Here is a 25,601-nt window from a genome sequence, read left to right on the forward strand (position 1 = left end):
GTCGGACCGCCCTCGCGCTCCGCTCGCTCGGCTGTTCCTGACAGACGCGGGGGCTGCTGCAGGCAGACGGACGGACCTACGGCCGGCCAAGTGGAGCCGAGGCTGGTGAGTGGCCCGCACCCTTCCGGACTTCTCGGGTCCTCGGCGGGCTTGGACCGGCGCTGGTTTTCGGGAGCTGGGTTCCGCCCGCCGTGTCCCCAGCGCAGGCCTGAGGAAGATCCGGTGGGGACGGCAATAGCGGGGTGAGCGGGGAGGTGGCTGGGCGCGGGGGAACCCCGCTTCGTAGACGACGTTTCCGAGGGCCGAGAAGCCTTGGTGGCCATTTCGCGCTGGGCCCTCCCTCCTGGCGTCGCGAGTGCGCAGCGTGAGGTGACCCCGGGGTCGCCGCTGGGAGACTTGGCGTTTCCTGTGGGGGTTGCAGCTACTGACCTCCCAGCCCGCACGTCCTTCCACCTTGGGCCCGCGAGGACCCGGACCTCCCCCCGCGTCGGAGGTGGGTGCCTGGCGGGGCGGCTTACCTCGGGCCATGGCTCTGCCCGGCCTCCATGTGACTCACCTTAGACCGAAGGGCCCTTTGAGTCACTGTTATGACTACGGGAGTGACCGCGGCCGCCCTGGTGCAGAGCGCCAGGTTGGGAGGGATCAGTGCCTAGGGCAGCCGGTTAATTTGGGCAGGCAGCTTACCTGTCACCTCGTGAGCACAGTGCTCTCTACATGTAGTAATGGCCCCATCAGAGCTGCCAGGACCGCCTTGCGCAGTCTTTGCACAAGGCCGGTCTGTCTTGCCATTTAAATTGGTCTGATGAACCGGTTTTTGTGGCCTGTGGCTGTCATCCTTATTGTGCTATGGGTATGAGTCTATGAACCAGAAAATAAACATCGTGTAGTTCAGGAAGCCCTCTCATTCTCAGCCACTTCCAAAACCCTCTGAGTTGGTCGTTTTCCTCCTTCTGAATGGGGTTAGTGATGAGACTGGGGTTAAGGAATTGACCTGCATCCCAGAACCAAGACGATGGCACATGGTCGGCTGCCTCCAGATCCCATGCTCTTTCCTAAACGAAGTCATAGAGATTGGAAATGGGTTATTTAAACTGTTTTCCCCACCCCTTAAACTGTCCTCCCAAATAGAAGGAAACCGGAACGTACTGTTTTGAATTTCTGATATGGCATTAACCAGTGTGTTTTGATTTAACTCCCGTATTAAAATTTTTAGTTTTTCTTCTGTGAGGAGAGGGATAAGGAATACACATTAGTAAATCTGTGCTTCATTCTTTAGTTGTTGTTTTTTTTTTTTAAGAAACATCACAAGACAAAACATCACAAGCTTACCAGGAGCTCACAGTTCAGTTGGGCATTTACAAGTTTACTTAGTGAAATTGGAAAAAGTTCTCAAATGCGGTGGTGCTCAAGCCAGAACCTTGGGTGAGGGTGTGGAAATTTGAGGGGCCTTGCAAACATACGGTCTCATTGAGTGACCTCATCTAACTGGGGGTTTGAAGAGGAAACTCTGTGATTATCCCATTTTCTGACTTGATTTGCTTTTTACCTCTGCTTGGGCCAATAAAGTGAGATGCTATGAGTCCTAGAGTCCGGAGTTTGAGCTACTCTAGAAATGCCAATGTCAATGAAAAGATGAGTTACAGAAAGTAAAGCATTCACTGCATTTAGCTCACCCCTCATTAGAAAGCAGAACTGGACAGCTGGGGTCTTGGGGCTACCTTGATTCTTTTTGGTTTTCTTTTTAAAGCTGACTCTTTTCAGAGTTCAGTTGGGCTCTGGTCAGGATTGTACCAAAAACTGGAATATCACTCTTCCAAGAGGAAGATATTTTTGAAAATTGCAGTTGTATATTTCAATGTAAAACTTTAAAATTTAGCTTGAATCTCCTTGGACAGAAAAGAGGTGAAAAACTATAAATTACCTCCTGGTACATTATTGGCCATAGTTAACCAAAAAGTTATAAATAGTCATTTAATGCAGCAATTTTCAGCCCATGTGCTGCAAGAGGCACACTGGTGTGCTGCAAGAATTTTTGAAACATGCAATTCCAGACTATTTAGTTAGGGGCACTGATCTTTTTTCCCTTCAATTGTCAAATTTAAAAATAACAGCAGCCAACGCAACAATAGCCGTCTGGTGGGAATGAATCAAAATTATACTTATTTTTTTTGTCAGATCAGCAAAAAAAATTTTTTTTGTATTTTAGTTATTAGTTTATGTGTGCTATGAGATGAAAAAGGTTAAAAATAGCTGACTTAATGAAATCTTTTTTCTGATAGTGGTCAGTAGGAGAATTAAAAGATCTGGGTAACATCTCCTTTTGTGTTCAACACAGTGAATGTTGTCTGATTTTAAGTAATTATATCTGTTAGGATTATTTGTGCAAAAACATAGGATAAAAGCTTTATCTTATAATCTGAATAATTTCTTGATATTTTTGTGCTGCTGAAAAGTAGTGCCATTATTGGGATAGTTAATATAACTGCTAATACCAAGATCTTTTTTAAAAAAATATATATATATATATCTCATTCATTCTGATGACCACTCAGGTGCTCTGTAATTTGTTCACTTTATGGTTTATTTTCCATATTGACTCCACTTATTTATCATAAGATATTATCTCCCATTGTATTAGACATTTTAAAGCCAACTAATGAAAACAGCAGAATCTCTCAGAAATTTTCTTTTTAATTTTAATAAATTTGACACAGTAGTGAAGTATAGCAGATAACTGATGGTCTGATTTAGTCACATTACATATATAAAAGAATATGCAGTTACATTTATTTATATATTTTGCAAGAAATCTTTTCTGAGTGACCATTGTCTTCCCCATTTAAGAATAATAGTGGTTGCCCTGCCGGGTAGCTCATTTGGTTGGTGCATCGGCCTGATATGCCAAGGTTGCAGGTTCAGTCCTATGTCAGGGCACATACAAGAATCAACCAATGGATGTTCCAGTAAATAAATGGAACAACAAATTGATCTCCCTCCCTTCCTATCTTTCTCTAAAAATCAATTTTAAAAAAGTAACAATAGTTAATGGAGTTCACTATAGATAATTTAACAGAGGATTGCATCTAAATTATAACCATGGCCAACTGACATGGAGCTGGGAACTCTTTCTGGGTTGTCATGTCAACCACATCTATATTCAAGACCTTACAAGGCAATATTCTGAACCCTTAACTAGGCATTTCAGAACAGCAATTAAATTTATGAAGCTCTTAACAGTGAATAGGTTTTAATGTTACTTTAATGTAAATTTAGCAAACATGCAGTTTCCTATGTGATATACTTAATGGGGAAAAAAAAAAAAAGTAGATTTACAGTTGTGAGTATGTAGAAGTTTATTATTATTTATTAATTATTGTATTCTTTTTCATACAAACAACTATAAACCTACTTTTGCCTCACCCTGTATTTCTTTCCTTCTTTTTTAAGCTTCACCAAAGGATATTTTTCCACTGATTTCTAGAGAAGTGGAAGGGGCGAGGGGGAGAGAGAGAGAAATACCAATGTGAGAGAGATACATTGATTTGGGGCTGGGGAACCTGCAGCCTGCAACTGAGGTATGTGCCCCTGACTTGGAATCGAACCCATGACCCTTTGGTCTGCTGGCTGATGTTCTAACCACTGAGCAAGTGGCCATGGGGCTCCCTGTATTTCTTTTAAGCAAATATTTTAGCGGTAATCCAAGGGCTGTTCAGTCTGTTTATGGAGTAGGAATTGCATCAGAGTGCATGTATTTTTACTATTGACTGGTATAATGCTGAGGAAGGTTCTTTTTTAAGTGTATGCTTGAGTATCTCACCCTGTGTAAAGTGTACAGATACACTACCCTAGCCGGTTTGCCACAGTGGATAGAGGATGGGCCTGCAGACCAAAGGGTCTCGGGTTTGATTCTGGTCAAAGGCATGTGGGTCTGGGCTCATGCAGGAGGCAACCAATCGACGTGTTTCTCGATGCTTGTCTCTGTCTTTCCCTCTCTTTTCTACTCTCCCTAAAAATCAATGGAAAAATATCCTAGGGTGAGGATTAACAACAACAAAAACAAAATAAAGTGTACAAATACACCGACTTTTTTTTTTTTAAATATATTTTATTGATTTTTCACAGAGAGGAAGGGAGAGGGATAGAGAGCTAGAAACATCGATGAGAGAGAGACATCGACCAGCTGCCTCCTGCACACCCCCCACCGGGGGATGTGCCCGCAACCAATGTACATGCCCTTGACCGGAATCGAACCTGGGACCTTCCAGTCCGCAGACTGACGCTCTATCCACTGAGCCAAACCGGTTTCGGCATACACCGACTTTTTGTTTGTACTTCAAAATGATTGAATCAATCAGTTAATCCAATCAGCCTGTAATCATTTTTGTTCAAGCAGCTATTGAACACTAGACAGTTTTGTTTTACATGTATGTATATGTATCCAAATACATACTCACTTGTATTAGAAGGTGAAAAGTAAATGGTTTGTTTCTTCCAAAACATAAAGCTGTGCTAGTATATTTTTGACCATGAGAAAAACATTTAAACCCTTTGAGCTGTAGTTTCTGTATCTGAAAAATGAGGTTAATATTTTATCTTAAAATCTTTTGTGCCTTGAATGCTTATTGATTTAAGAAGCGTTTCCAAATCTTTCTGTTTTGGTAAGTTTGGGTCTGGGAATCTGTGTTTTTAATTTCCCATGTGATTCTTGTTTGGGGCCCTTTGTCTAAAGTACAGGCTGAACAGAAAAGGGAATGGACTGGCAAGAGGGTCGAGAGGTAAGTGAATAGGATACATGAGGAAAGGGACCACAGAAGAAGAAAGAAAGGGCTAATTGATGCATGGCAATAATTGCTGTCAGCTTGTATGCAAGAGGCCAAGCAAGTGGATATTCTCTAACATCTGTTTAGGGGGGGAAATAATTTTTGTCACACATATAGATTTGTTTCCTTCCCAAGGGTATCATGCGCATAATTATTGTCATAGTTCTCAGTAACTTTAAAAGGGCTTTGGGGAAGAATGGCATAACAGAGACAGGTGTCTTATATTCCACCTGTCTGACTTTTTGTAAATACTCCTAGCTTCCTGCCTTTCTCCTGATGAGCTCTCTCTCAGTGTTGGAAAACTCAAATTTCACTGTCTTGTATTCAATCCCATAATTATTTGAGGCCTGAGGGAAGGTGCTAGCATGATTAAGCAATCTGCCCTCATGCTTTCAGCTAACCTAGTTGGCTGGCCTGCCTCATCAGTCACTATGTTGATCATATGTTTTATGTCAAACAACGGGACCCATAGTTTCAGCATTCAGGTGAACTGAAGGAATTAATTGCTGGGGTGGGATATTTGAATCAGAACTGTCCTGGTTAATTTGGAACATAAGGCTGAATCTTTAGCATTGTTGTCTGTATTGCACAATTAGTATTTCTGCTATGGGACATATTGTTGTGTTCTCTCTCTCTCTCTCTCTCTCTCTCTCTCTCTCTCTCACACACACACACACACACACACACACAGACACACACACACAGAACTACTTGAAGCCTGCAAACAATATAAATGTTTGTTGGTAATAATGGCATGTCACATGCCCAAGTGTAGCCATCCCCTTCCTTGGACACTGGACCTGCTGTTCTCTCTGGCAAGACCACTACAGGCTGCTGCAGAGGAACTGTTATCACCTAGAACTATGGTCGGCAAACCGCGGCTCTTTGGCCCCTTGAGTGTGGCTCTTCCACAAAATACCAAGGCCTGGGCGAGTCTATTTTGAAGAAGTGGCATTAGAAGAAGTTTAAGTTTAAAAAATTTGGCTCTCAAAAGAAATTTCAATCATTGTACTGTTGATATTTGGCTCTGTTGACTAATGAGTTTGCCGACCACTGACCTAGAACTATTTCCAGGACAATTTGGAGGAGGGCAGGCAGGTGAAGGGAAAGAATCAGTAAGCAAAATTGAGTGTGGGTTGGGAGAGGGCTCTAGTGTTTGAAGGCAGATGAGAAAAGCAGATATAGTGAAGGAGTGTTAAACCTTCACTCCCTTCCTGGCTGGTGTGGTTCAGTTGGTTGAGTGTAGTCCCAGTTACCAGTTAGAGTACTGGTCAGGGCACATGCCTGGGTTTCAGGCTTGATCCCCAGTAGGGGGCATGTATGAGGAAGTCCATTGATGTTTCTCTCTCTCACCTCCCTCTCCTTCCCCCTTCCCCTCTCTCTTTTTTAAAAAATATGTTTTTATTGATTTCAGAGAGAGGCAGGGAGAAGGAGAGGGAGAGGGGGGAAGGAGAGAGAGACATTAATGAGAGAGTCATTGATCAGTTGCCTTCTGCATGCCCCCTACTGAGGATCAAGCCCACAACCTGGGCATGTGTCCTGACTGGGAATCGAACCATGACCTCCTGCTTCCCTGAATAGATGCTCAACCACTGAGCATACCAGCTGGGCCTCCCTCTCTCTCTTAAAAAAAAAAAAATCAATAAACATTTTTAAAAAAAGGATGAATCTCAAATACATTAAAAACAACAACAACAACAACCTTCACTCCCTTGGGTATTTTCCTACGAGAGTCAAACCTTCTTTTTTGCTTAGTAATAGCAGGTATCCCTCTAACTAGAAAATAACAAAACATTCCATTTCTGTATCACACACTTGGGTTTCTGTCAACATCAGCAAAATTTCCAAGTATCTTTGCTCAGTGTCATATTTGTCCTGTTTTGTAAGACTTTTTGTGTTTGCAAAGTCAAAAGTGGGGTGACTGACCTGGCTGGGTGGGTCATTTGGTTAAAGCATCATCTCATACACTAAAATGTTGTGGGTTCGATTCCTGGTCAGGGCACATACCTAGGTTGTGGGTTCGATCCCAGATTGGGGTGCCTATGGAGGCAACATATTGATGTTTCTCTCTCACATTGATGTTTCTCTCTTAAAAAAAAAATCAATAAGAACATATTCGCTCAGGTGAGGATTAAAAAAAAGGGGGGGGGGTTTGACTAGCTGCTACAGGTTATGTTTTCTTGCCCTTTTCATTTGGCTTTTCCAGGGCATATGCTCAGATTTCAAAGAAGTTAATTTTCAAGTGCAAATACCTAAAGATAGAAGGACAAAGAAACAGTGATATCTGCCCATTTGGCAAGCATGTATTGCCTCTATGGTGTGCAGAGTATTGGCGCTAAGGAGGCGTGCAAAAACAACAACAAACCCAGCATAGTCCTTGTTCACTAGCAGTTGGCAGTCACACTGGGGACACGAAACAGTAAAATCACTTTGTAAGGTTTATGATTGTCATTCTGACACTCAGTATTCTGGGAGGTCAGGAAAGTGAAGAGCTGAGAAATGGAAAAGACAGGAGAACTTGAACTGAACCCACTGGGGTTAGGTAAAAGAATAGAAAGAGAAAAGAAGGGAGTAGGCCAAAGAAAGGGGATACCTCTCTTTAGCAAGGTCTCAGAGGTTTTATCCACAAAGAGAATGTCTCTCATTTTAGAATAGGGATTCTTAACCTGAATTCTGGGTCCACGGGAGAATTGTAGGGGCCTGTGGTTGCTCTGGAATGGCATAGGCAACATTTTTTTTTTTTATATGTGATTGTCCTGGAGCGAGAGTTTGAAGCCTTCATATGATTCTCAAAGGAATCTGTAACTAAAAAAAGATTAATGATTCTTCTATTCTGGCAAATACCCTTCCATCTTCAGAAATACACTTCTCTGAATTCGTATTTTCAGATGAGGAGGTATTTGGGTGGAAGATGAGAGACAGAAACCCTAGGATTACTTTGTAAACAAACAGCCTTTCACTGAACATCAACTGTCATGGGACATGCATGAGTGCTCATGCAAAAGACAGCATGTTCCCACATACACATGGTGTTCTAATCTGGTTTCCAGGAACAGGGCAACTAAACACTGACTAGTGTGGGTGAGGCTCCAGGTATGTCCTCAGAGATCTTACAGTCAGTTGTGGCTGATACAGGGCTAAGAAGGAGTGTTGGGGGTGGGGTAAGTTGAAGACACAGAAACCACAGGCTTTTTGGAAGGTCAGGATGTGTTTCAAGAAGCTGCTGGAGGCCTGGCCAGTGTGGGTTGGTGATTGAGCGTCGATCTATGAACCAGGAGGTTGGGGTTCAATTCTTGGTCAGGGCACATGCCCAGGTTTCAGGCTTGATCCCCAGTGGGGGGCGTGCAGGAGGCAGCCAGTCAATGATTCTCTCTCATCATTGATGTTTCTCTCTCTCCCCCTCCCCTTTCCTCTGAAATCAACAACAACAAACATATATCTATACTAATAAAAGCCTAGGTGGTCCTTGTGCCCTCGTGCGATGCCCTCATGTCATCACAAGATGGTTGCCCTCACGTCACAAGATGGCCGCCACAAGATGGCCAGCAGGGGAGGGCAGTTGGGGGCGATCAGGACTGCAGGGGAGCAGTTAGGCGTCAATCAGGCTGGCAGGGGAGCGGTTAGGGGGCGATCAGGCTGGCAGGCAGAAGCGGTTAGGGGCAGTCAGGCAGGTAGGCAGGCGAGCGGTTAGGAGCCAGCAGTCCCGGATTGTGAGAGGGATGTCCGACTGCTGGTTTAGGCCCGATCCCGCAGGACATTCCCCGAGGGGTCCCAGATTGGAGAGGGTGCAGGCCGGGGTGAGGAACCCTCCTCCCTGTGCACAAATTTTGTGCACTGGGCCTCTAGTATATACATAAAAGAAGCTGCTGGAGTATTGGAAACAAGGTGTGAAAGAGTATATGAAGCCCTGGCCCAGCAGCTAGAAAACCCTGGGCAGGTCTGAGAACAGGGGCTAATTCCAGGACTAGCTTCCCTCTGCTGCTTTGGACATAGAAGTGTAAGAGACTGTCCTAGAGCTGTGGTCACTTAGCACATGCATAGGAAATGGAAGCAGTTTCAAAGCTAGTGTCCTAGTTTACCTAGACCAGCGGTCACCAACCTTTTGGACCTCATGGACCACCAGTGGTCTGCGGGTCACTGGTTGGCGACTGCTGCCCTAGACCAGTGGTCGGCAAACTCATTAGTCAACAGAGCCAAATATCAACAGTACAACGATTGAAATTTCTTTTGAGAGCCAAATTTTTTAAACTTCTTCTAACGCCACTTCTTCAAAATAGACTCGCCCTGGCTGTGGTATTTTGTGGAAGAGCCACATTCAAGGGGCCAAAGAGCCGCACGTGGCTCACGAACCGCAGTTTGCCGTCCACGGCCCTAGACCATAGCCATTGAACTAGGCTGAGCTCAGAGTTCCTTGGGGTGCTGGAGGAGCTGAGCTCCTGAGTCCCTGGCTCTCCCCTGCCACTTTAACCATGGATGCTCCACTCACTGCTCTTGCTTTATGTGTTGGCCTTCTGTGTAGGGTTTGGTTGAGCATACCTCTCAGAGCTCTGGAGCACGTGATTCTCTGCCTTTCTTGGCCTATAAGCTGTTCAACTGATCCCCTCCCCCTAAAGTTATTCATTACTGCCCAATCGTGTCCTTAGTTGACAGTACTAGTAGATGGTCTGGGCTACATGAATTTCTTCTTGATAATTATTAATGGAGACAATGATGTTTGACCAATTCTCTGGACCTCTTGGGAATTATAAGCACCCACTTCATGTACCTTTAATTTATGTAGTTTGTGAGGGCTGCCTTATGCAATAGGACGTTTTTCGATTTTACAGTGTCAGACTGCTGTGTTTTTTTTTCTTTTCAGTAAGCTGTGATCACTAGCATTTTGCTTTTTTCCCTTGAGATAATGATAACCTAATGCCTTGATGTTTTTCCTCCAAAATGTGCTTAGAGACAGGATGTGGGCTTGTTAGGAGATTGTACAGCTACTGCCTTCTTTGGGTTGACCCCTTCCCTAGAGCAGTAACAAACAAGAAGAGAACTGCCAGTGTGAATTCCTTCTCTGAAGCCAACTGGGGGAATAAAGGTTTTTCAGAGGCAGACATCTGGAAGTATCAGGTGGCCTGTGCATGCATGGGATGGAGGAGTGCTGGCAAGGTTAGTTTGCTTGACCTTTAAAATTTTGCCTATCCATTTCTTTAAAAAAAGGGGTGGGAGTGTTGGGAGCATTTTATGCTCCTCATCAGGGTTTTAAAGTCTTTAAGTAACTATAAATAAACGGTGTGTTCCCAGTAGCTGTATCTGCGGAATATAAGGAAGCCAGTTTAAAAACCAATGCAATGGCCCTAACCGGTTTGGCTCAGTGGATAGAGCGTCGGCCTGCGGACTGAAGGGTCCCAGGTTCAATCCCGGTCAAGGGCATGTATCTTGGTTGCGGGCACATCCCCTGTAGGGAGTGTGCAGGAGGCAGCTGAATCGATGTTTCTCTCTTATCGATGTTTCCAAATCTCTATCCCTCTCCCTTCCTCTCTGTAAAAAAAAATAATCAATAAAATATATTTAAAAAAACACACAATGCAATGCAACATTTGTGAGTTATTTGATCACAAAGCATCACCTATTTGGCCCCCTACAAGGCCAGTCTCACCTCAGACTCTCATCAGCAGCAATTTTTGTAGTGAAAATGTTGCTCAAAAATACTTACTCAGCCCTAACCGTTTTGGCTCAGTGGATAGAGTGTCGGCCCTGCGGACTGAAAGGTCCCAGGTTCAATCCCGGTCAAGGGCATGTACCTTGGTTGCGGGCACATCCCCAGTGGGAGGTGTGCAGGAGGCAGCTGATCGATGTTTCTCTCTCATCCATGTTTCTGACTCTTTATCCCTCTCTCCCTTCCTCTCTGTAAAAAATCAATAAAATATATTTTTAAAAAAATGCTTACTCACTACTCAGCCATTTTTCTTATTTCTGGGATTCACTTTTAACTGTCTTCTTTGTTATCTGCTCTTTGAGAATACCTTCATTTTGAGAAAACCTTGCATTTTGGAAATCATTCAGCCACTCAGTAAACCTTGATTAGCTGGGTGTCCTGTGTTGGGCAGTAGGAGACAAAAATAAATAATCTGTAATATGAAAAATAGACATGTAAACAAATAACAGGACATAAGTGCTATAACAGGTCACAAAAGTCTTGCTTAAATTAACTTTAATTAGCCTCTCAGGGCTAAGAAGCCAAGCCACATAGTTGCTATCAGCATTTGCCTGCAATACCTATCAGTTTGGGTGAATTTCTCTGGTTCTCGAGATTCCCCAAAATGTCTTGAGGTTCTTCCTTTTCCATCTCCCAGGAAAGCAACCTTGGTTCCTTACCTGGAAAGACTGCTGAGAACCATGTAAAGTACAAGGCTGTTTTTCTGAGGGGTTTTTATTGGCCTGAAAAGTTAGTCTTGATTCCTTGGAGTCTTCTGGTAGCATCCAGAGTCTTTGCATGGTTCTTTCAAATATGGTATTCCAATCAAAGCCTTGTCAAGAGTTTTCAATTGTGTCCTGTTATAAAAAGAACATTTTCTTCTTGAACTTATGTAAACAAACATATGGCCATGAAAATAATAATACTTACTCATTAAGAGTTTCGAAAGTCACCCTAACCCAGTGGTCGGCAAACTCATTAGTCAACAGAGCCAAATATCAACAGTACAATGATTGAAATTTCTTTTGAGAGCCAAATTTTTTAAACTTAAACTTCTTCTAACGCCACTTCTTCAAAATAGACTCGCCCAGGCCGTGGTACTTTGTGGAAGAGCCACACTCAAGGGGCCAAAGAGCCGCATGTGGCTCGTGAGCCGCAGTTTGCTGACCATGGCCCTAACTGGTTTGGCTCAGTGGATAGAGCATCGGCCTGCAGATTGAAGGGTCCCAGGTTCGATTCCGGTCAAGGGCATGTACCTTGGTTGCGGGCACATTCCCAGTATGGGGCGTGTAGGAGGCAGCTGATAGATGTTTCTAACTCTCTATCCCTCTCTGTAAAAAAATCAATAAAATATATATATTTTTAAAAAAGAATCTTTATATTTAAAAAATACATATATTAAAAAAAAAGTTTCCAAAGTCTAGCGGGATCAATTAGAGAAAAAATAAACACCTCAATACTGCTTATAGAGGTGTACATAAGGAAAATTACTTACATCTGGAAAAGAAAAGATTTTTTAAAATCAGCAGTATTTCAAATAAAAAATCATAAAATTGTAACCCTCCTTATCAGTTCATTCAGTCCTGTGTAATTCAACTTAATTTTGCTTGAATCCAGTTTTTCTAATAGTTCTCTCCATCTGGCCTGATAACTCCAAGAAGTTTGCCAGGCTGTCCATTAAATTTCTCATGATTTGCTCAGTGAACTGGGTGCCCCAATCACTACAGATTTTCGTAGACATATCCCAAATGGGAATATTTTCTAACAATTTCTTTGTCATTGTGAGGGCATCATCCTTGTGGCAAATGAAAGCTTCAACTCATCCAGAAAAACATACACACAACAAGAACATACTGATAATGCATGCTAAGTGGCAGTTGAATGAAGTACAGCTAAAATGTACTATGGTAGATGAAGGAACGCAAAACCTGAAAAATGCCAAGGAGCTGGGAAGAACCAAATGGCCATCTTGAGTTTCCCATTGCCCCGACTATTCATTTAATTTCCAGCCACTGTTCATTCATCTTAATTTCTCTGATTCAGGAGTAGATTGTTGCCATGTTACAGGGACATGAGGATAGCAAAAGTCCACAATGAGGGGTCATTTTTGCAAAAACAGAATGAACTTTATCCACTAGTGAGTGCCACATTCTGATACTCAGGTTCAGTTGTTTTAAGTGTGCCCCTCAATTTTTGTTTAATTTTTTTTGAAAGAGAAACATCGATTTAAAAAAAAAAATTTGTTCTGATTTATTTTATCTTTTAAATCCTTACCTGAGGATATTTTTTCCATTGTTTTTTTACAGAGAGTGGAAGGCGGGGTTGGGAGGGGGGAGGGAGGAAAGAGACATGGGAGAGAGGCAGGAGGGGGAGAAAGAAACATTGACATGAGAGATTGCCTCCTGCATGCGCTCCTACCTGGGTTGAGGAACCTACAACTGAGGTATATGCCCTTGATCGGGAATCAAATCCATAGCCTTGTGGTCTGTGGGCCAACACTCTAACCATTGAGCAATACTGGCTGGGCGAGAAACATAGATTCTGTTATTCCAATTATTTATGCATGCATTGGTTCCTTTATAAAAAAAATATATGTCTTCTTCTTTTTTTTAAATGTTTTTATTGATTTCAGAGAGGGAGAGATGGATAGAAACATCAATGATGAGAGAGAATCATTTATTGGCTGTGTCCTGCACGTTTCCTATTGGAGATTGAGCCTGCAACCCTGGTGTGTGCCCTGACCGGAAATTGAACAGTGACCTCCTGGTTTATAGGTCAATGCTCAACCACTGAGCCACACTGGCTAGGCTATAATATCTTTAAAAAATTTTCTTTTATTGATTTTAGAGAGAGGGAGAGAGAGAAACATTGATTTGTTGTTCCTCTTATTTATGCATTCATTGGTTGCTTCTTGTATGTGCCCTGAGTGAAGAGTGAACCTGCAACCTTGGCATCTGGGGATGGTGCCCTAACCAACTGAGCTATTTGACCAGGGCCCTTGTGTAATTAAAATCTTATCTGGAGTAGAATAGATATATAATTTTTTTTTCTTTTTAACAGAGTGGAAAAGAACCAAACTCTTACTCTGCATTAGGTTTTTTATATTTAAATTCACTTATTTAATTAAATTTCAATCTTAATTCAGCTTATAGAAAAACTCCTCAAGATCTTTCTTTACAGACCTACGACTTTCTTAGTCCCTCTTAGTTTGTCTCTTCTTAACTCACTCAGAAATAACCAACCTTATTTTAGGATAAACCTCATTCTTTTAACTTCTTCAAAAAAATGTATTTCCATATTTTATACTTTCTGTTACTAAAAACATCTTAATTAGAAATCTTAAGTCTTAGAAACCTCAATTTCTAGTGACAACTAAAAAGTAAGCATTGGCCTGCAGACTGAAGGGTTGAGGGTTCAATTTCCATCAAGGTCACGTACCTGGGTTGCAGGTTTGATCCCCAACCCTGTTTGGCGCGCGTGTGGGAAGCAACCAATTGATGTCTCTCTTACATCAATGTTTCTCTCTCTCTCCCCCCTCCCTCCTTTTCGCTCTCTCTAAAAATAATAATACTAATAAAGGTTTTGCCTTCTAGCAACTCAAATACAAAACAAATCAGTCCTGCTCCCAGAAAGGTACTGTGACTCTTTTTGTTGTTATCTGTGGACAGTTGCCCCAACTTGCCCCACCTTTTTCTGTTTTCTGGTGGAAATTCAGTCTTCTCCAAAATCTCTGTAAAGGATATTTGGTAAAGGTGTGACAGATGGTGTGAAGCATAGTGCCCAAACAAATCTCACCTTGTCTCTATCTGGTGAAGGGATGGGAAGAGTATTAGACTCATGTCCTTTTTTGAACTACTTCAATACAGAGTAACTGCAAGAGGCTGTCCCCATCCTGCACAGGCTTGTGTCTGTATTTTAACAAGGAACTTCTGAAAACATAGTCCTATTATCCTAAGTGAATAGCTCTTCTGAGGTGCAAGCAGGTGAATAGCTCTTCTGAGGTGCAAGCTCTTCTGAGGTGCTATTGACATTTTGGGCTGGATAATTGGTGGTGGTGGTGGTGGGTGTGTGCACTTGTGCGTGTGCTTTTTGTGCATTGTGGGATGTTGAGTGGTATCCCTGGCCTCTACCCATACTAGATGCTAGTAGCACAGCCCACTGCTCAATTGTGACAACCAGACGTATCTCCAGACTTTGCCACATGTCCCCTGGGTGGCAAAATGGCCCCAGCTGAGAATTACTGGATTGGGATTGATTGTTATGAGATACAAATGCAAATCATGTTTATCACAGTAAAATTTTCAGTTTCCTAAACCTTTATTTATAGTGATGAGCTGCTCTAAAGAAACAAAATAATGTGCCCCGCTCCCCATCCTAATCCTCTGTAGCATGAAGGGGCCTTCACTTCACTTTCAAAGATCATCTTTTAGGTCCTTTGCAAAATTTATTTTGCTAGAAATTCCAAGGTTTTTCTCTTCCTTTCTTATCAGAATGAAAACAGAGGTTCTTTCTAATGAGCCTTCAACTCAAAGTCTATGACCCCCATATAGATTTGATTGCTTATAAGGCTTTTCATAGAGACAAAGGCATTTACATTTTTTTTGTCTGAAAGTATATGGGAACATTTGTTAACTTTAAACTTTAAGTGACACTTAGTGTATTAATGAGAATCATATGACATGTCAGTTTTATAAGTAATTTATCTCATTTAATTCTCATACCTACCTTGTAGAGTTATTACCATACCTACAGATGAAGAAACAGACTCTGAGAGGATACGTAGCTGATCCAAGGCCACCCAGTGGTATGTGGAAGAACCAGGGTTGTGCCTGACAAAAAACCGTGCTTTGACCATATCCCTGTGCTGCGTCTTAGCCTGTATATGGCCAGTGGATTCTCTTTCGGCTGGCTCAGTTCAAGTAACATGTGTTAGGTGCCTACCACAGGTTGGCTCTGGAGATCATCATACAATTTAGTCACTTCTTCAACTCCTTTGATCAGCACATTGGCATGTGCTGTGCAGAAAGAACTTTTGTGCATGTGTCTGCCATTACATTTATTGAACCCATCTTCTAGAAACTTTCAGATGGATGTATACTGAAATACAAAGACTTACACTTGATTCTAAATTAATGGTCACATATGGCACTTATACAGACACTGAGTTACTGTCAGCGACTGTTGCTTGGGAAGCTGTGTCCTGGGAAGTTCATACTGGTTAGGAAAGTAAAACGTGTGGCTGTGGAAGTTTTATAGATAGACCACACAGAGTCGCACATGATGATCTGTTATTTCTTTCCTTCAATCTTTAAAGGCTTCATTGAAGAGCTAGAGTATCTGGAAAAACAGTTTAAGGGCATTTTGCTAAATAATCACTATGACACTTTTATTTTTCTGCCTTTTAAGTGTAGTTTTGAGGAGTGTTACAAGTACTTAATTTGCTACTTAAAAAAAAAAAAAAAAGATGAGTTTTTTACTCTGAGAAAGTAATAGCTGCTGCTGCCATAGACACAGCCTGTGCAGGGCGGGTCAGCCTCTTGCAGTTACCAGTTTCTTGCTCCTTCTCCACAACCTGTACCCTCCACCCGCTTGGCCACCAGAATCTAGGCAGTCATTGTGACTAAGCCTGGGAATAATACCTCGCTTTGTGGACCAGTGGAAACATGTTAAGATTCCTATGGGTCCAAAGTGAGAGATAGGAGCCACCTCGTTAGATTGACCAATGCCTTGGCCTATGGAGTTGCTGATCTTATGAGAAGTTTGTGTTGAACTTTTGTATGGAGGCGTGCTCCCTGCAGAGGACTGATTTTGTGTTGTTGTTGTCGTCAAACAGTATTATCCTGTATCAACCAGTCTGAAACTTGCTTTTCTAGCTCAACATTATGTCTTAAAGATCTTCCTAGGTCAATAAATACAGACCTACTCTGTCTCAGTTTAACTGCTATTTAAGTCATCCAGGGAAGGTTTCTAGATTTTACTTAGTGGTTTATAAAATATTTTGGCATATTTGAGTTAATTCCAGGTTTTTGCCATTATGAACTTGCAGCAAACCACCCTGATTTGCTCTTCTGGAGTAGATGGTAAAATAGTAAGAATACCATTTTTGAAAAATAACCAAATTTTCTTTCCCTATCCTCTTCTCCACTGAAGCAGTTGGACAGCTCTGGGCTCCAGTGGGTGGGAGTAAGGGTAGGGAGGAGGCTGCTGAAAAGAAAACAGATGACTTGAATGAAGTTGCTTCAACTATTTCACTGTTAAATATGAAGATTTCTGGTAGATTGCCTTTATCAAGGGATTTTATTTTATTTTATTATTATTTTTAAAAATATATTTTATTGATTTTTTTACAGAGAGGAAGGGGGAGGGATAGTTAGAAACATTGATGAGAGAGAAACATCGATCAGCCGCCTCCTGCACACCCCCCACTGGGGATGTGCCCGCAACCAAGGTACATGCCCCCGACCGGAATCGAACCCGGGACCCTTCAGTCAGCAGGCCGACGCTCTTATCCACTGAGTCAAACCGGTTTCGGCATTATCAAGGGATTTTAACTTAATGTTTCTTCTATTGCTATTTGCTTAATCTTTTTCTTTAAAAAAAAAAAAAAGAATTTTGTGTTGAAATACTTCCTGTTTATCACACTACTGTTTCCAAGACAGAATATGTATTTTCAATAAACAGAAAGATAGGCCCTCGTCAGTGACTCAGTTGGTTGGCGCATTGTCCCGTGAACCAAAGTGTCATGGGTTCAATTTCCAGTTAGGGCACATGCCCAGGTTGCAGGTTTGATCCCCTGTCAGGGTGCATTGGGAGACAACTGATCGATGTTTCTTGCATTGATGTTTCTCTCCCTCTCCCTCTTCCTCTTCCTCTTCCCCTCTCCCTTCCTATCTTTCTGTAAAATCAATTAAAAATACACATATCCTCGGGTGAGGATTTAAAAAAAAATGTATTAAAAAAACACACCCAGAAAGACAGTACTGAAGAGATTTAATTTTATACTAGGCCCGGTGCACAACATTCATGCACTGAGGGGAGGGGGCAGTCTCTCAGCCTGGCCTGTGCCCTCTCACAGTCTGGGACCCCTGAGAGGCTTCTGCTACCGCGGCTGCGCTCGCCAGCTGTGAGTCTGGCTTCTGACTGAGTGGCACTCCCCCTGTGGGAGCGCACTCACCACCAGGAGGCAGTGCCTGCATCGAGTGTCTGCCCTCTGGTGGTCAGTGTGTGTCATAGCGACCGGTTGTTCCGCCATTCGGTCGGTTTGCCTATTAGCCTTTTATTATATAGGATTTTTATTTTTTGAAATACATTTTTTATTTATAAAGGAGGGGAGATGGGGAGAGAGATAGAAACATAAATGATGAGAGAGAATCATTGATTGGCTGCCTCCTGAACATCCCACACTGGGCATTGAGCCCACAACCCAGGCATGTGTCCTGACCAGGAGTTGAACCATGACCTCCTGGTTCATAGGTCGATGCTCAATCACTGAGCCACACTGGCCAGGCCTGAAGAGATTTTAAATACTCAACACATGGAGGACATGCTTTCATATTTTTGAAACCAGATCTTCTGTTTCTCTGTAGTTACTATGGCAATGGGTGCTATAGAGATGTGCAGACCCAATTGTGACCTCCCCTGGTGTAGGGATACCCCCAAGCTTCTGGCTTCATTATCCACCAAGGTCCAGCAGGTCTGTTTGCTTCCATTCAGCCACCAAGTGGTGGTGGGTGCCATCCTCCCTCCCCCCCCCGCCCCTTTGGGACCAACCATCTCCAGCCCTGCTAGTCCACCAAAGCAAGGCTCCTCAGGGAATAATCTTCTCTGGTTGTCGTGTAATCTGACTGAGCTAAGGTGAGTGCTGTAGGGACAAGCAGCAGCAGCTTTTGAATTTTCAAATGGAAGGCTAAGCGTTTACTTCTCAGAAATAGAATCGAGCTCACTTCTCATACTAAAAAAGCAAATGACACTCAGTGGTTTAGAAAATCTGTCCCCTGCACGTGTAAATGCAGTGTAGTTTATGTAGCCTTGCTTTCTATGTTGCTAGTAGTCTGGTGACATCATATTCATCCCTCATGCATGTTAGCTGGGGACACGGGAGGCATCATCTTGCATTCAGAAGGACTCAGGTTTGGTCCCAACTTGACTGTTAACTCTCTGAATGACCTTGGCCATATTACTTAATTCTCTTGATCTTAGTTTCTTCATAATCAATCCCTGATCAAAAGTGACAGCCTGGTGTGCCCCAGTCTGTTAGACTTTAGTCTGGTTCTCTTTCTCTGCATCATCCTTTCCTGGGTGAACTTGAGGGCCTTTTGCCTCTCTAGGTATATTGCTAAGGTTCTATTAAGCCTGTTTGTGTTTTGTAAAGAGGAAAGCACCTGGGAGCTGAGAGCACTTCTAGGTTCTCCAAAACGGAAATTTAGCAGAAGCGTCTTAATCACCCACTCTCTCCCTCCACCCCCAAATGCTATTTGTACTCATCTTTTGTGAAAGAAGCTGAAACCACAGATGACAATTGTTGCACCTGAGTGGAAGGAAATTTGACTGACTCTACTTAGTTCAGAGGACACATACTTTTAGATTGTTCCAAAGTTGGAATAATCTTTGCTTGTTGGTACCTCGGGGTGACCCATAGTCTCATCTGTATTTTCTGTTATAGCCAGCCTTGTGGGATGTGTAGTGCCTAGGCTTTGTTCTTATAAATCCTAGCCTGACCATTTCAGAATTCAGTCAAGGCTTCAGCCCAAACACCCCAGACACTTCTCATGGGACTAAAGTGTCTTTATCTTCTCAGAGCTCTTCCATGTTTCAGGTTTTGTCCTGGTATCTACTTTGAATGTTCAGTTATATTTGAGCATGCTAGAGATGAGCGCACTGCCTCCCCTGTAAGAAAAGCCTGCCAAAGAAGTCTTGGACTTCCTGAGCAATGTCAGTTTTTGAGGTTACTAAGAGGCTAGTGCCCTTAGACTAGTTAGCAGTTGTTTTGCTTTCCGGTCATTTGTTGCCCAGATGTGCAAATGTATGTTTAGTAAATCTGATGTAAGAGCTCTGTCCCCAAAGTCCCCACATTTCCAGGACTCCTTGTCAGAACTTGCTCTTTATCAAGAAGTTAATAGTCGTCGGTTCAGTGAACTGTGGGATTGCATTCACCCAGTGATTAAAATGAAAGTGGTGAAGCTTGTGTATAAGATTTCCTGAGGAGTGGCAGCACCAAAGTTTAGAGACCTCAGGCCATCCTCCTATATAATAAAAGCGTAATATGCAAATTGACCGAATGGCCGAACAGTGGAACGACCATCTGGACAACCATCCAGGACCACGCTATGACACCCACTGGCGCCAGGCCAGCCAAGGCGGGTGTGATGTGATTGGTCAGGGGCCCGGCCATTGCCCCATGATCGCCTTGCAGAGGGAGGCCCAGGCCAATGGCCGGTGGGGTGATCAAGCAGGGGGGGGTTACTTTACTTTTTATTTTTTTAAATCCTCACCCGAGGATATGTTTCCATTGATTTTTAAAGAGAAAGTGGAAGAAAAAGGGAGAGACAGAGAGCGTCGATGTGAGAGAAACATATCGATTGGTTACCTCCTGCACATGCCTTGACTAGGGCTGGGGTCAGGGAGGAGCCTGCAACTAAAGGATGTGCCCTTGACTGGAATCGAATCCAGGACCCTTTGGTCGGCAGGCCAGTTTTCTATCCACTGAGCCAAATCAACTAGGGCTTATTTCAATTTTTTATATTTATTTTCTAAGCATTCTTGGAGAACATCAGTAAGCCGCAATCAAAATATAAGTACAAACAATCCTATTTAATATTTACTGAGTGCTATGCTAAAACCTTATCTTCCATGTTCTCATTTAATTCCTGTCATTAATCCCATTGTATAAATGCTAAATCTAAAGGAAAGAGAAGGTTCAGAAAGATCATGCTCAGTAAATCACTGTAATATCCCAAAAGGTAACAAAGATGTATCTATATGCCTAGAGAAAACTCAGAAAGGATGTGTACCAACAACCGTTATCTCTGTAGGATAAGACAGAGGTTGGTTTTTATTTTCTTCTTTCTCTCTTTTTTTTGTTGTTTTGTTAATCCTCACTTGAGGATATTTTCTCCATTCTTAGAGTGAAGGGGGAGGGAAGGGTGGAGAGAAAGATTAACATGAGAGAGGCACACCGATCGACTGCCTCTCGCACATATGCCCTACCAGGGCTGGAGATTGAACATGCAACCCAGGTATGTGCCCTTGACCGGGAATGGAAAACTGAGACCCTTCCATGCGTGGGCTGACGCTCCAACCACTGAGCACCACCAGCCAGGGCTATTTTCTTCTTTATAACCTTTAAAAAGGACCATTTCTTACACTTCTTTCCCCCCCTTGACACCTGTTTCTGGGTGGAGTAGATAGAAAATGCTCAGTAAATAGAAAAATGGTCTGTTCTTTCCTTGGCTTGATTTGACCCATGTTGGTAGCTCTGTGCATCTTTGCTGCTGTTCATCTGGTAAGTCCCCAGAGGGGGCTGCCCCTTTGCACTGGAAGAGTGGAGGCCTCCAGGGTGGAGGATGAGCTTGTGATGGTGTAGGGCCGTAGTCGGCAAACCACGGCTCGCGAGCCACATGCGGCTCTTTGGCCCCTTGAGTGTGGCTCTTCCACAAAATACCACGTGTGGGCGCGCACGTACAGTGCAATTGAAACTTCGTGGCCCATGCGCAGAAGTCGATATTTGGCCTGGGCGACTCTATTTTGAAGAAGTGGCGTTAGAACACTCAAGGGGCCAGAGAGCCGCATGTGGCTCTCGAGCCACGGTTTGCCGACCACTGGTGTAGGGCCGTGTTTCCCTGGCTGACGACGGAGGCCCAGTCCTGGCAGTAAATACTGACTAGCCAACTCATGTTGTTTCCTTTAGCCCAGCAGGTTTGGAGGAGACTGGGGACAGTCAGCTTGCTTGGTGACTCAGTGTAGCTGATGTAGGTTGTGGGTACCTTTTGAGCTTCTCTAAAGTGGAGCTGCTCCAAACTGCCTGGCTTAACGGTCTGGTGCCCTGCTCCCCTGCCCTCTGCACGAGGCCACCACGCCTTTAACAGGTAGGACGGCCTGGCTACAAATGTGCTTGCTGCCAAAGCAGAGCTGTTGCACTTTTTTTTCCTTTAAGATTTATCTATGATTATTTATTTTATGTTTTAGGTAACTTTTAATTTTGATATAATTTTAAACATACAGTAAAGTTGTAAGAACAGTACAAAGAATTCTCGTGTACCTTTTAACCAGTCACCATAAGCATTTGGCCTCACTTGCTTCACTTGCATGTCTCCCTCTCTCCCTCTCCCCCTGTATGTATATGTATGTACACACACACACACACACACACACACACACACACGTTTTCTGAACCATTGGACAATAAGTTGCAGATGGCCTGTCCCTTTACTTTTGAATACCTCAGTATGTACTTCCTAAAACAAGGACATTCTCTTACATATTCACAGTACAAAATAAAAAAGAACAAGTCCACACCAACATAGTCCTGTTACCTAATCTACCGTCCATAATAAAATTCTGTCCATATTCACATATAGTCCCAGTGACGGCAGAGCTTTATCTAGAAGGAAAACACCCCTGAGAAGTGTGGGTGACTTTGGTGAGGTGGCTCCGAGGAGAGCAGAGCCAGCAGGTTATTGGGGAAATGACTGCCCTGGGCTCCACATCACCTGCTCTTGCTCTTTGTGTCTCCACAGGGCCGGAGGAGTAAGGGCAGCAAGAACCACACTCGCAACAATGTTGATGGAACTGGAGACCTCCGAGGGGGTAGAAGAGTCAGAGAAACAGAGCTCCAAGGCCCCGGAAAGGGAACCCCCCAGCAGGTGAGGATGGGTCCACCGGCCGAGCCAGGGCCTGCATGCCTAGCACACGTGGCTGTGTGTGCTGCAGGCACCAGGTATAGTCAGGAGCCCTGCTGCTGTGACCCTTGAAATGCCTGGCCGAGACAGCAGACAGCACCCTGGGCTGCTCAGCACTCTCCATGTGTGTCCTGGAGGAGACAGGACAGGCACTGCTAGGGGTGCTGAGTAACAGATTTGATGGTGATGCTGGTCCTTTTTCTTCTAAAACCCTAAGCATTTTGTCATCTGGAGAGAGAAAGAGTAATTAGAGGCAAAGCTGGCATCTTTTCCAGTATCTTCCGCAGACCCTTAGAATGTGGGAACAACTCCAACTCCAGGGGTTTTTCTTATAGGGTAGGACCAGTTCCTCTAAGCCTCAAGTTACTAGGGCCTGTTCTCCTCTCATCATTGGCAAAGTTCTCTCTCTCTCTCTGTCTCTCTTTTTTTGGTTAATCCTAACCCGAGGATATTTTTTCCATTGATTTTTAGAGAGAGTGGAAGGAAGAGAGAGAAACATAAAGTGAGAGAGACACATTGATTGGTTGCCTCCCAGATGCACCCTGACTGGCGCTGGGGATCAAACCTACAACCCAAGTACATGGTCTTGATCAGGTCTTGTGTGTCTTGACCAGGAATCGAACCTGAGATCCTTCAGTGCGCAGGCTGACACTAATCACTGAGCACACTGGCCAGGATGCAAAGTTCTTTTTTGTGTGTTTTATTTTTAAAAATATATTTTACTGATTTTTTTACAGAGAGGAAGGGAGACGGATAGAGAGTTAGAAACATTGATGGGAGAGAAACGTCGATCAGCTGCCTCCTGCACACCTCCTACTGGGGATGTACCTGCAACCAAGGTACATGCCCTTGACCAGAATCAAACCTGGGACCTTAGAGTCCGCAGGCCGACGCTCTATCCACTGAGCCAAACTGATTAGGGCTATTGTGTGTTTTAAAAAATGTTTTATTACTACCAGCAGGAGCGTCCTGCATGGGGTGGCAGGTACGCTGGGCTCAGGGTGTGGGTGGTCTGTGAGAAAATGATGATGATTGGGAAGCTTGAAGGAAAGGGGCTGGGGGCTGGAGGCCAGCTCCAAGGGTTCTTCAGACACACTTCTGGGAATGCTTAAAGGTATCATGGCAAGCTAATGCCAAGCCGCTGACAAGATTAAGAAATTCTTGGAAATCTAGCTGCCCATCAGAGTTGAGGTCCAATTTCTTCATCATGCGGTCAAGGACACCAGGGTCCTTCTGGTTCTTTGTGAAGGCAGCCAGTTCCGTATTTATGAACGTTAGGAACTCCATCTTGGAGAGTGTGAAGCTGTTACTGTCCTTTCCAGCATACCTCTGGAAAACAGCAGAGACTCGATGCTCCGCTCGGTCTCTGTAGGGCTGGACATTTTTGCCACGTCGGAGTGGAGCGAGGCGCAGAGGCTGTGAGCGGGGAGCAGTGTGGCGAGCTCTTAAAGTTCTTTTTATATCTTGAAATAATTGCTAATATTAAATTATTGTCAGAATGTGGGTGATACTTGCTACTCTGCTAAAGCCAGCAGAGGCTGGGCCATGAGAGGCCAAGTTTTTCTCACTCGAGTAGACAGATTGTGTGTACACATAAGCCCCTGCCCAGTGCCACCATCTTTAGGGTCATGCATTCTCTGCCTTGTCTGGAACTGGCATCAGGCGGCACGTTTTCATCCTGTGTAATTTTGTTAGGCAGCACACACACGTCCTGCCTGGCTCCAACTTTCCCATTTTCAGCAACATGTAATCCTGAAGAGGCTGTGGGTCCAAGATGAGAGGAAGGCAGCAAGGTTGCACTAGAAGATCCACAGTCAGTCCTTCACAATTGTATGTATTCTGGGAGAGACATTCCCCAGGGCTGGCTATTCCCTGGAGAAGTCTGCAAATGCTGGGAACACAGGTGTGTTTCTTTGGGTACTAGGTGGCCACAGAAGCAAAGCAGCGTTCATTTGGGTAGTTCAGAGACAGGGACACTGCTGAGAGGCAGGCTACAGTCATCCCTCATGTTACCCAGTCCTTGGTAGCAGACTTATGTCTGTTTGTCCTGTGCTTTCTGGGAAGACCCTGCATCTGTGCTGGAGTTGAGTTTCTGAGCAGCCCCTGCCCATCAGCTTAGCAAGCGACATGCTGGAGCTGGGAAGGGCCAATTCACACACACATACATGCACATGTACACACACACACACACACACACACACACACACACACACACCCGGTCTCTCTCTAGCAGTGATTTTCAACTGGTGTGCTGCAAGAATTTTTAAAACGTGCAATACCTGACTCTTTAGTCAGGGGCACTGACCTCTTTTCCCTTAGATAAAAAGGGAAAAATGACAACAGCCAACACAATAGCCATCCAGAGACTGCCTTGTCTTGAACCATAAATATATAGGTCATACACACACACACACACACACACACACACACACACACACACACACACAGATGCATTTTATTGGTCACGTGACAAATTAAGGATTGGTTAACAGAAATCCTTATATACAAGTACTAGAGGCCTGGTGTACGAAATTTATGCACTCAGTTGGGCGGGGGGTGGCCTCAGCCTGAGGTCCCTCAGGCCTAAGCTGTCAGTCGGACATCCTTAGTACTGCTACAGGGCCGGAGAGGCTCCCGCCACTGCTGCTGCGCTCACCAGCCGTGAGCCTGGCTTCTGGCTGAGCAGCGCTCCCCTGTGGGAGAGCACTGACCACCAGGGGGCAGCTCCTGCATTGAGCATCTGCCCCCTGGTGGTCAGTGTGAGTCATAGTGACCTGTCATTCTGTTCGGTTGATTTGCATATTAGCCTTTTATTATATAGGAAGGATAGGCACCTGATTTTTTAAAGTCACTTTGAAGCAAAAAGAGTAGGTAAGTACTATTATTATTTTTATAAATCAATCAAAATTATACATATTTTGGGGTCAGATCGACAAATATATTTTTTGTTGTGCTACAGAATTTCAGTAATTAGTTTATGTGTGCCATGAAATGCAAAAGTTTGAAAATAGCTGCTCTACAGGATGACTGACCTCTCTGAGCTCCTGAAGGAAGGGACCAAAGAAGCACATGACCGAGCAGAAAACACCCAGTTTGTCAAGGACTTCTTGAAAGGCAACATCAAGAAAGAGCTGTTTAAGGTTTGTGCCTCGGTCATGGATGGGTTTGGGTTAGGGGGCCATAGTCCCATGAGAAAGGTTTCCC

General features: G+C 43.8%; 1 protein-coding gene across 2 annotated transcripts in view; it reads left to right on the forward strand.

The window, feature by feature from the left end:
- The window catches only part of HMOX2 (heme oxygenase 2), a 28,528-nt gene continuing 2,927 nt past the window's right edge, over positions 1-25,601 (forward strand). Inside the window, exons 1-3 of one of the 2 annotated variants that reach the window (XM_079785918.1) lie at positions 1-105; positions 22,236-22,361; positions 25,420-25,537. In XM_079785918.1, the coding sequence (XP_079642044.1) occupies positions 22,276-22,361; positions 25,420-25,537 (204 nt within the window). In that variant the 5' untranslated portion in view covers positions 1-105; positions 22,236-22,275. Of the gene's footprint in view, positions 106-9,831; positions 9,972-22,235; positions 22,362-25,419; positions 25,538-25,601 lie in introns of those variants that run through there. The other variant, XM_079785919.1, reaches the window with a different exon arrangement.

Source organism: Cnephaeus nilssonii (assembly GCF_951640355.1).
Source record: "Cnephaeus nilssonii genome assembly, chromosome: 2".
In the NCBI taxonomy this organism is placed as follows: domain Eukaryota; kingdom Metazoa; phylum Chordata; class Mammalia; order Chiroptera; family Vespertilionidae; genus Cnephaeus; species Cnephaeus nilssonii.